At 43.9% G+C, this 11,375-nt stretch overlaps 1 protein-coding gene across 1 annotated transcript in view; it reads right to left on the bottom strand.

Annotated features, from left to right (window-relative positions):
* BMS1 (BMS1 ribosome biogenesis factor) overlaps window positions 1–9,606 on the bottom strand; it is a 38,376-nt gene extending 28,770 nt beyond the window's left edge. Inside the window, exons 1-7 of the mRNA XM_029286384.1 lie at window positions 9,382–9,606; window positions 7,936–8,126; window positions 7,707–7,786; window positions 6,179–6,367; window positions 4,401–4,543; window positions 2,882–3,003; window positions 602–798 (exon numbers count right to left, since the gene is read on the bottom strand). Of these exons, the coding sequence (XP_029142217.1) occupies window positions 602–798; window positions 2,882–3,003; window positions 4,401–4,543; window positions 6,179–6,367; window positions 7,707–7,786; window positions 7,936–8,126; window positions 9,382–9,560 (1,101 nt within the window). The 5' untranslated portion in view covers window positions 9,561–9,606. The remainder of the gene's footprint in view (window positions 1–601; window positions 799–2,881; window positions 3,004–4,400; window positions 4,544–6,178; window positions 6,368–7,706; window positions 7,787–7,935; window positions 8,127–9,381) is intronic.
* Window positions 9,607–11,375: the final 1,769 nt, after the last annotated feature.

Genomic DNA, 11,375 nt, shown 5'->3' with positions numbered 1-11,375 from the left:
AATATAATATAATATAATATATATATATATATATATATATATATATATATATATATATATATATATAAAATAAGTTTATTATTGTATGTTAGAGTTAAAGTATGTTAATTTTGTTTGTATTATGAATGGATAGCTTATTTTAGACTTGGGATGTTATGTATTTATCCCTGTACTCAGTTCTGGGAAGTCCGGGGGTGGGGAGGGGGGAAGGGGATGAAGGGGTAGAATTATATAAAATTTGGTGTATTTATAAATATAACGTAAATGTTTGTCTTTAAGAAGAGGAGATGATCGGCTAGTACCCCTAAACTGCATCCGAGGTGGTGGAAAAGAAGGTGATGGGATGTGTAGGATAGTTGGAAAGGAGGAAAGAGGAGAGGTCGTGGTTAAGAGGGGGAGGAAGGAAGAGGGAAGTAGGTAGGAAGGTTGAGGGAGTGTGGATGCGGGGGGGGGGGGAACCGCCGGTTATTTCTGAATACTTACTGAGTAGGCTTTTTTATGTGTTTGTTTTTCTAATGAAATGCACCAGATTTTTGTATTCTTCTTAACTGGGCAATGAACAATAAGGAATAAACAGGGAATGAAGCCCAGAGTCTCATACCTCCCTCTGTCGATGGGAGTGGCTTCCCCCGAGGTCAATATACACGGCATCTTTGTCGTACACCAAGCCCCCAACCCCTGAGAGGGGGGCGTAGATCAGCTTCTCCTTCTCGTTTAAGCCTCGTTTCTTCTGATGCTCAGGAAGAGCACAGGGATCTGGCAGGAAGCTGACATCGCTCACCGTGAAGTCCCCGACACCTGATGGGGGAAGAGAGTCAACAGCACCGCATGGGCCTCGAAGCGACGAAGGCAGAGATGACATCAACACAATCTTACATGGATTCAAAGGACGCAACGTAACACTTTAGATTTATCGCTGGAGCGAAGAAAGCGATTGCTGATTCAAAGGGGTTTAATTCTTAACACTTGGCTTCCTGCTACGTCGAGTCAGGGCGGCGCGGTGGCTACAATGCCGTATTGCAGGCTGACTCTGCCCACTGTTAGCAGTTCGATCCTGACCATCTCAAGATTTGACTCAGCCTTCCGAGGTCGGTAAAAATGAGGACCCAGATTGTTGGGGGCAAGAGGCTGACTTTGTAAACCGTTTAGAGAGGGCTGTAAAGCACTGTGAAGCAGTATATAAGTCTACGTGCTATTGGCTACTCCTTCCTTCCTTCCTTCCTTCCTTCCTTCCTTCCTTCCTTCCTTCCATGGTCAGTAAAATATGGACCCAGATTGTTGGGGGCAATAGGCTGACTTTGTAAACCACTTAGAGAGAGCTATAAAGCACTACAAAGCGGTATATAAGTCTAAGTGCTACTGCTACTCACTCCTTCCTTCCTTCCTTCCTTCCTTCCTTCCATGGTCAGTAAAATGAGGATCCAGATTGTTGGAGCAATAGGCTGACTTTGTAAACCACTTAGAGAGAGCTATGAAGCACTATGAAGCGGTATGTAAGTCTAAGTGCTATTGCTACCAACATTCTCTATCCTGTCTCTCAATTTCATTAATCTGTTGAGATACATACAGGCACACTTGTAAAAGTGTTATCATTGTCATCTGCTTTGCCTTTTATACATGAATAACTCTGATGGAGATCTAAACATGCAAAACAGATTTATGGATATCGTTTAATTTGCCTGGCGGCCTATCTCATAACAGCGACGCTGGGAGCTGAAGTTCACATACTTTAAAGCCGCTGAGGATGAAAGACACTGTTTTATGCAACTCTTATACATAAGAGTTGCAACAACAACTTTTTTTGTTTTTTTGCAGGCTTGGGTGGAAGGCTGGAAATAGTTGGGCTGCTTTAAAGAACCGCAAAGAGGCATTCCGTCGATATATTAGGCTCTAAGTCCTTCTTCCAAATCCTTGTCAAACTTTCCGGTTTTCCACACCGGCCCCTTTTTCAAAGCTAAAGTCATTTAAGGCAGGGCTTTCCAACCTTTTTCACCCATTGTCCCACTTTTAGGATATGGCAATATCCGAGTACCGCCAGTCACCTAGCAAGGTGTCAAAAACCTGATGAGCCCCCTCCCCAAAAAAGAAAAAAGTGATAAAGTACAGGCAGTCCTCGACTTACAACAGTTCGCTTAGTGACTGTTCGAAGTTACAATGGTACTGAAAAAAGGGCCCCCCAAGCCACAGCCGAGCAAGACACCTGCCTGCCCGCCCGGCGGCACTCTTCCTCCTGTCTGAGGTTTTCATTGTTGTGAGCATTTCTGTTGAGGATTGGCAACGGGGGTGGGGTGGGGGGTGTTTGGTCTTTATTCCCCCCATCTGCTGGGTGGTTGCAGCAGGTTTTGGTCGCTTCACATGACCCTGGGACACTGTGACCGTCACAAATATGAATCGGTTGCCAAGCATCTGAATGTAAATCACAAGACCCTGGAGAGGCTGCAACATTCCAGCTGATTGGTGCTTTTTCTGGGCTCAGCAGAAGTGCCAGGATCAGCGCCGAGCTCCAGCTGGAGCCTGGCACTGATCCTGGCGCTTCCACTGAGCCCTGACAGCCCCGAAGTGCCAATCAGCTGGAAAGTGACACTGATCCTGGCGCTTCCGCTGAGCCCTGACAGCCCTGTAGCTCCAGCCATCTCTCGCTCAGGCTTGTGCGGTGCTGCCACCGGTTCAGCTCATTCCCCTCCCCTGCTACCACTTTTCTAGGATGGTCGCGTACTACCTGCCAGGTGCCAATGTACCACAGGTGGTACCCGTACCCCTGGTTGAAAAGCCCTGACTCTTCACATTCTCCCCAGGCAGTGAGGAAGACTCTTAAAAAATACTTCGCGGTGGTGTGTAGACAAAATAGAGTAGAACAGAAACACCTTCGATTCTATCCCACCTGCCATGTGTATTTGGCTTTTGTTTTTCAAGTGGGCTCCTCTCAGATAACCATAAAGGGAAACTTTCCGGTCACACTTCGGATTAACCCTGATAAGCTCTGGGTTTGTCAAATCTTCCATCCTGCAGAACATAAGAATATCAGGGTGAGAACGTTCAGGAGGAGATGGAAAACATTCTGTGTACGCTAATCTGGGGCGATAGCTGTCCTGTTGGGTGAGATAGGGGGCATGTAAGTAATAACACTGCACCATTCCTGATGCGTTAGCCTCCCTCAAACTCCCTGAAACTCTGAATATTTTGCTATAGGATTCTATCACCAAAGTGAACTTTTCCTGAGGCTCATCTAGATTTACCCAAATCCTCTAAAGCTGCTAGCGCAGTGGTTCTCAACCTGTGGGTCGGGACCCCATTTGGGGTCGATCGACCATTTCACGGGGTCGCCAAGCAAGGCTGTCCGCCATTTTTTTTGTCCGCCATTTTTTTTTCCCTTTTCCGGTGGGTGCCTTACCTCCCTTGGGCTGGGCCAGCTGGTGGTCGGCCTGCTCCGTCTCTGCCGTTTGCCAGCTACGCCTCAGCCGGCGCAGGGGGCGGAACCACGCATGCGCGGCGCTCCCGGGCAGGGAAAGTCCTCGACTTACGACCGGTTGGGTAGTCCTCGACTTACGACCGGTTTAGTCCTCGACTTACGACCGGTTGGGGTCGCGGCATTAAAAAGGTTGAGAACCACTGTGCTAGACCCTAGGATGGGAATCATGTTTAACTACTTTCATGCTATTAGCAAAGGAGGGAAGGAGGGAGGGAGGGAGGGAGGAGGGATAAGGAAGGGAGAAAGGTCAAGGAAGGGAGGAAGATCAAGGGAGGAAGGGGAGATCAAGGTAGGGAGGTCAAGGAAGGAAGGTCAAGGGAGGGAAGGAGGGAAATCAAGGAAGGAGGGAGGTCAAGAAAGGGAGGGAGGGACATCAAGGGAGGAAGGAAGATCAAGGGAGGGAGGAAGGTCAAAGAAGGGAGGAATGAAGGAAGGTCAAGGAAGGAAGGGGAGATCAAGGAAGGAAGGAGGGAAGAAAAGGAGGGAGGAAGATCAAGGGAGGGAGGGAAAGAAGGTCAAGGAAGAAAGGTCAAGGAGTGAAATCAAGGAAAGAGGGAGGTGAAGGAAGGAAGGAAGGGAGGGACATCAAGGAAGGGAGGGAGGGAGGCCAAGGAAGGGAGAGAAGGCAAGGAAGGGAGGGAGGAACATCAAGGAACGGAGGAAGAAAGGGAGAGAAGGCAAGGAAGGAAGGGAGGGAGGGAAAGAGGGAGGGAGGCCAAGGGGGGAAGGAAGAGAGGAACATCAAGGAATGGAGGAAGGAAGGGAGAGAAGTCAAGGAAAGGGAGGGAGGGAGGGAGGTCAAGGAAGAAAGGTCAAGGAAGGCAGGGAGGTCAAAGAGGGCCAAGGAAGGGAAGGAGGAGAGAGGAAGGAAGGTCAAGGAAAGGAGGGAAGGAGGTCCAGGAAGATGAAGGGGAATCCAAAAATAAATCACCTGTCCGCCAAGATGTAGGGATGAGTTGTCTGCCAAGTCAGGGGGCGGAATTTCATCACAGAAATAAACCGCCCCAGGTTGTGGACTTCCTGCTTTTGATAGTCTCCGTGCACCATCCCGGAAAGGTAGAATAATTTGGCACCCTGAATTTAAAAATTAAATGAATACATAGAACGCACGTACGCTCAAGTTGCAATTTAAGCCATACACCACCCTCAACTATTGTTTTTTTTATTTATTTATCCAGAATGGTACTTCTTTCCTTGAATACAGGATTAGTTTTAACCGCCTGTTAAAAACTCGGTTGGGTAACGTGGAAATTCGAAATTCTTTTACTAGGGATGTTGGCTGCCGTAAAGTCGAGCCAGCTCTGAAATTTACCGTGTTTGATAGATACAAAAATAAGGTGGAGGTTTGCCCCCAGCCCATCCCTTCCCCCGGGCGGGGACCAGTCCGTTTCCAGCCAACCAGAGCTCCCCAGGATGTTTTGAGATCTCTTAAGAAGTTTGGGGGTGATCCTGGCTGTGGGATGCTGGTACAAACAATATCCGTCTGCCCTGGTCTTTTTTCACCCGTCATTCCTACCCGCACCGTCCCGATTTCCTATCACATAGACACAACCCTTCATTGCCCTTTCATCCTTCCAGCCTACGTGAGTCCTTGTTCATTCACAAGGACAAACCCCTCTTTTAACAAGTAGGCTGGAAATGCAGGAAAAACAAACCCCTTTTATTAATTTAGGTGCAGACCTGCAAAATGTCCCAAAAGCAAAGGCAAACAAAACACGATGCAAACGGAGAATTGTGCTCTGTTTAAAGGCAGAGCACAGTTCAAACGGAGAATTGTTCACAGGCAAGGAAAACAGAATCTGATTCCATGAAACTTGAGCCCTTTGCAATCGGTTGCCTTCAGCAACCAGCACCGCCCACACATTTCCTTTTTATTATGCAGCCAAGACGTGGCTTCTCAATGCCTTCTCCTCCTCCCTTGGAGTCGCCTCATTGCCTCCCTCTGTCCTACTCGTGTGACCTGTCTACGTTTACGAGCGTCTCTGAGGTCTTCCAGCTGTGCTTCCTCCGAGTCCGACTCACCTTCCCAGCACAGCTGGGTCTCAGCCTGAGCACGAGTGGAGGGGCCAGGCTCTTCATCAGATTGTAAGTCCTGGAGCTCATCAGAGCCTTCCTCAGACTCTGATAGCTCTCCAGGCCCCTCCTCCTCCTCTGATTCCCTGGACTCAGCTGCCGGGAGCACAGGCTGGCACGGAATCACAACAAATAGATCCAAAAATAAGGTGTAGGTTTGCCCTCAGCCCATCCCTTCCCCTGCCAGGGACCAGTCCGTTTCCAGCCAACCAGAGCTTGCCAGGATGTTTTGAGATCTCTTAAGAAGTTTGGGGGAGATCCTGGCTGTGGGATGTTGGTACAAACAGGATCCGGCTGCCCTGGTCCTTTATCGCACCGTCCCGATTTCCTATCACGTAGACACAAAGCGTCATTGCCCTTTCATCCTTCCCTCCCCACTTCTTTTGATGGCAGGATGCCTGTGAGGCCCCAGGCAGAGCTGACACCAGGGAGAAATAAAATGACACTACCACCCCAGATAAATAAAATGGTACCTCAACTATGCAGATGGCAGAATAGGCAGCTTCTTCTTGCCACGTACATTTGTTAAATCTCTGGTTTTAAATGGGATTATAAAGTCACCACCCCACTTGGTTTTCTTTCATTTTCGATACATTTCTCCCCGGCCCATTTAAGGCAGGTCGACGCACATCGTACCTGGTAGACCTCGGTCCAGAACCGGTGCTTTAATCTCTTTTTGGTCTTCTTGAGCTGCTTGTTGTTTTTGAAGCTATCCAGGTGGGTCAGAACGCCCATGATTTTGGGGAAACCGTGGACCTGGCAGATGTTCAGGAATTCAAAGGTTTCCATTTCAAATCCAAAACTGGCGTCGATGAGCATCAAAGCCTGAGAGAGAAATTGAAAAAAGAAAAAAAAAATCTTGGGGAAAAAAAAAACACCAAACTACTGCCCTTTAAAAAAAAAAAAAAAAAAAACCTTATTAAAACATGCCAAAACAGGTAGTAACTACTGCTAAAGGTCAACTTTCGTGCGCTTATCAATTTAATGCACTGGCAGAACTTCAATTAGATTCCCTTTTTTCTCTCTCCCATCTTTAATTTATTCTGCTTCCTACGTACCATTTTTTGGGTGCTTTGCATAACGTTCCTTAGACCAAAAAAAGGATCAGCAGCATAGATCTGTTTATGAAATCTGTTCTCAGTGTGTTCCTCTTCTCAAAAGGAAAATTCACTTGGATCAGGGGGTTTCCAACCTTGCCAACTTAATGACTTATGGACTTCAACTCCCAGAATTCCTCAGCCAGCTGAGGAATTCTGGGAGTTGAAGTCCACAAGTCATAAAGTGGCCAAGATTGAATAAATATCATATAGTTTTTGAGTAGATATATTGTTTTTACTTATTGCTTTATTAGAGTTAAAGTAGGTATATATTGATTGTATTATGTTTGTTTAGTTAAATTGTAATTTAGATATGGAATGGGATGTGTTTTAATCCTGTATTTGGTTCCGGGAAGTCCAGGGGGGGAAGGGGATTAGGGGAATTATAAAAATTGATGTATTTACATGTTATAGGTAAATAATAATTGTATTGATAAGAGGAGATGCTCGGCTGGTATCCCAAATTGCACTCGAGGAGGTGGTTAGAAAGGAGATGGGACGTAGATAGGTGGAAAGGAGGAAGGATAGGAAAGTGGATGAGGGTGGAGGCAAGGCGGGGACTGCCGAGCGTTTCCGACAATGTATTGACTTGGACTATTTTTGTTTTTTCTGCTTGTGTATGTAAATGCATCATATTGTTATTTGTTGTTTAATTATAAAAATCAATAAAATTTTTTATTAAATAAATAAATAAATAAATAAATAAATAAATAAATAAATAAATAAATAAATAAATAAATAAATAAATAAATAAATAAATAAAGTGGCCAAGATTGAAGACACCTGACTTAAGTAATAATCTGGCCTTACTCTATCGGACTTTCCTAGCTATTAAAATCAATGATTGTGTTCTGGCTTTCAACAGACATCTCATTTTAATGGATGCTGATGAATGTACATTTAAACACGATTACAAGTCACTTTTTTCAGTGCCTTTGTCACTTCAAACAGCCACCGAACGAACTGTGGTTAACTGATAGCTAACTGCTAGTTAACGATGCTAGTTAGCGTAATTTTTATTTTGAGGAAGCCTCTCTCTGTCTCGTTACAGACCACATAAAACTTACCAGATCGGCAACTTTGGCAAGATCAATCATCACGTTGATGTCGCACTCACATTCAATTATGGTTAGCCGACGTTTTTTACCTGCCCACCAAAGGCGAGAAACAGAACAAGGAAGATTGTTAGACTTGGTTAAAAATACAAAGATGTGGGGGTTTTTTTTCCAATTGCAATCTAGTATTTTTTTTAAAAAAAACTGGTTATGTGCAAGATGGCTCTTTATTTTTTTTTACCTGACACAATGGTTACAGGGCCTTGAATGTCGACTAACTTCTGCCTTGTGAAATTCTTAATGAGGCATCTTATCAAGGTGCTTTTCCCAACCTTGGGAGGGCCCACCACGACCACCACCACTGGAGGGGGCTCCAAGGGAGTCCGGTCGACCACCGGAATGTGATGTTTTTTGGTTTTCAAATCCTGGGTCCTGTTTTCAGAACGAGAATTGCAGGCGAGTTCAAAACAAAAAAACCTTCGATTAAAATTAGAACAGAATAGAGCTGGAAGGGACCTTGGAGGTCTTCTAGTCCAGCCTCCTGCTCAAGCAGGATTATACTGGCTACATTCAGAGGTAAGACAGAGCCCATTTCCGTGGCTAAACGAGACCTTTCTTAAGTGACTTTTGCCTTCCTTAAGTGAATCACTGCAGCCGTTGAGTTACTAACATGGTTTGTTAAGTCAACCTGGCTTCCCCTTTGACTTGGCTTGTCAGAAGGCCGCAAAAGGGGATCGCGTGACCCCAGGACTCCTGCGACCGTCATAAATACGAGTCAGTAGCCAAGCGTCTGAATTTTGACCACGTGACCGTGGGGATGCTGCCATTGTGAAAAAGTCATAGGTCGCTTTTTCCAACGCCCTTGTCATTTCCAACAGTCACTAAACAAACTGTTGTTCAGTCATGAACTACTTGTAGTAGGTCCGGGTTTATTACTAGGACCAAGAGTGGTTTCCAGAAATTTTCACACGCAATGAATACAGTACGTACTCTCATTTGAAAATCCAAATTTGAAAAGAAGGGCTGATTCGTTTTACAGTGTTTTAATACTGATAGTTAAGATTCCATGACAAATAGGGAGCTGGGAGGAAAAACTGAGGCTCTTACTCTTAGACTGCAAAGTTTCAGCAATAAGTTGCCGTTCAAATGAATCTTATTTTTTTTAAAAAAAAGAATGGAGAAATGCAGAAACAAATACACACAAAAAAAAACCCCTAACCTGATTTGTTTAGCTCAGTGGGTTAGCTTTTTCTTCAATCCCATCCTTTAGTCAGGCAGGAGAAAAGTTCACTTCATCTAATAAGCTTGGGGTCTGGTCACATTCCACCCCAAATTATAGGATGTATCCTCGGGGTCCTGCACACTGTGGGGAATCAGTGGGATACGCCTCAAACTTACATCGAGAGAGCATCCACCTGTATCGAAAGCCTTCATCTACCCAATTTAATTAATTTCTCTCATTGTGATGTAAAGCATGGCAAACTATAAGCTTGCCCAAAAACATATGCTTTGTCCTCAACTGAGGGTATTTATTTATTTATATTTATTTGTATCCTGCCTTTATTCTTACAAAAAAAAACAACACCCTAAACGGATCTTATTTGCTATAACCCCCTTTGCCATCCCATCCCCACAGGAGCCAATCATGGCAATATGGTTAGCAGAGCCAATCTAGTTGTGAAGCCACCTGTGGAACGATCTGGCCATGCGCACTGCAGACTGGACCGCAAAAGCCTTGGGGTTTCTCTTCCTGGCATCCTCTTCATCTTCAATTCCTAAATCTTTCAAATGGCGCTTCTTTTTCTTGCCAGCCTTGGGCCCGCTGTGTTTCTTGCGATGTTGCTTCTGGTTGTTCTTCTCCTCCATCTTTCCCCCTTGTGTCCAAGCAACCACGTGAGGCAAAAAGCTCGTTTTTCACCAAGATGCTGATATAAAGTTAGGGGAAAAGAGCATTAAACGTGATACAGGCCATCATGCGAGCAGTAGGTGTGTCATTTCTACGTAACAGTTTACAGAAGTCATCTCTTCTGTCTAAAGATCTTTGTTCTGTAAATCAGCAGAGGGCCCTGCATGAACTTAAAGATCAAAGTAGCTGGGAGTTTTATTCAAATGTTGTCCAAAGACACCTTCCCAGTCATGCAATTTTACAAATTCAGTGTAAACTTGGGAGAGTCCCCATGAAAACTTAGAAACAAAATGCATAAAGCAGCCACTGTATCCTTTCCCAATTCAGCATCCTCCATGGTCCCAGTTTGCATGCTGGGGGTGAGAAAGGAAACAGTATTTCCACACTTAGGTTAGGAAAGATATACTGTATATCAATTTACTTTCATATCTACATATATTTAGGATATGCCCAAAAAAGACCACGTTTCGGGGCTGTATATCACACACACAGCCCTACAGGTAAATCGCAAGATTTTTTCCCCCCAATAATTTTTTTTTTGCTGTACTTAGGAACATTCAAAGACCAGGGGTCAAAGCAGCAAGGTAGTGTTCAGAAGAAAATGACAACCAACTGGAATGTGTAATACACATTATATAATAAATTCCCTATGGGGTCTGACTTTTGGTACGCCCTATATGCAGAAATAAAACTATACATAAATTATACTGTATAAAACTGTAAACAAAATGGTAGAGCGAGATAGATAGATGGATGGATAGATAGATAGAGAAGGGTAGTTAGGTAGATAAGAGATAGATAGATAGATAGATAGATAGATAGATAGATAGATAGATAGATAGATAGATAGATAGATAGATAGATAGATAGATAGATAGATAGGGTAGGTAGGTAGATAAGAGATGGATGGATAGACAGACAGACAGACAGATAGATGGATAGAGATATAGATGGTGATGGTAGATACATAGAGAGAGATGGAGATATAGATGATAGATAGATAGATAGATGGATGGATGCACAGATAGGGTAGGTAGGTAGATAAGAGATAGATAGATAGATAGATAGATAGACAGACAGATAGGGTAGGTAGGTAGATAAGGGATGGATAGACAGAGACAGACAGAGATGGATGGATAGATAGAGATGTAGATGGTGATGGTAGATACATAGAGAGAGAGAGATGGAGATATAGATGATAGATAGATAAATAGATGGATGGATGGATGCACAGATAGGGTAGGTAGGTAGATAAGAGATAGATAGATAGATAGATAGATAGATAGATAGATAGATAGATAGATAGATAGATAGATAGATAGATAGATAAGGTAGGTAGGTAGATAAGAGATGGATGGATAGACAGACAGACAGACAGATAGATGGATGGATAGATAGAGATATAGATGGTGATGGTAGATACATAGAGAGAGAGAAATGGAGATATAGATGATGATAGATAGATAGATAGATAGATAGATAGATAGATAGATAGATAGATAGATAGATGAGAGATGGACAGATTAAAGAGATAGATGATGATAAAGATAGAGATAGACAGACAGACAAAGACATAGAGAAAATAAAGATAGATAAGAGATACAGTAGACAGACACAGATTAGAGATAGACAGATAGAGGTGATAGATAGACAGACAGATATGTGTGAGAGATAGACAAAGATAGATTGATACATGATGATAAAGATATAGACAGATTATAGCTATAGCTATAGATACACACACACACACACACACACACACACATAAAGCATAT

The sequence above is a fragment of the Protobothrops mucrosquamatus genome, unplaced genomic scaffold, assembly GCF_001527695.2.
Source record: "Protobothrops mucrosquamatus isolate PMUCROS unplaced genomic scaffold, P.Mucros_1.0 scaffold3515, whole genome shotgun sequence".
Taxonomy (NCBI): Eukaryota; Metazoa; Chordata; class Lepidosauria; order Squamata; family Viperidae; genus Protobothrops; species Protobothrops mucrosquamatus.
The sequence above is the reverse complement of the archived record's forward strand: the minus strand, read 5'-3'. Positions and strand labels throughout refer to the sequence as shown.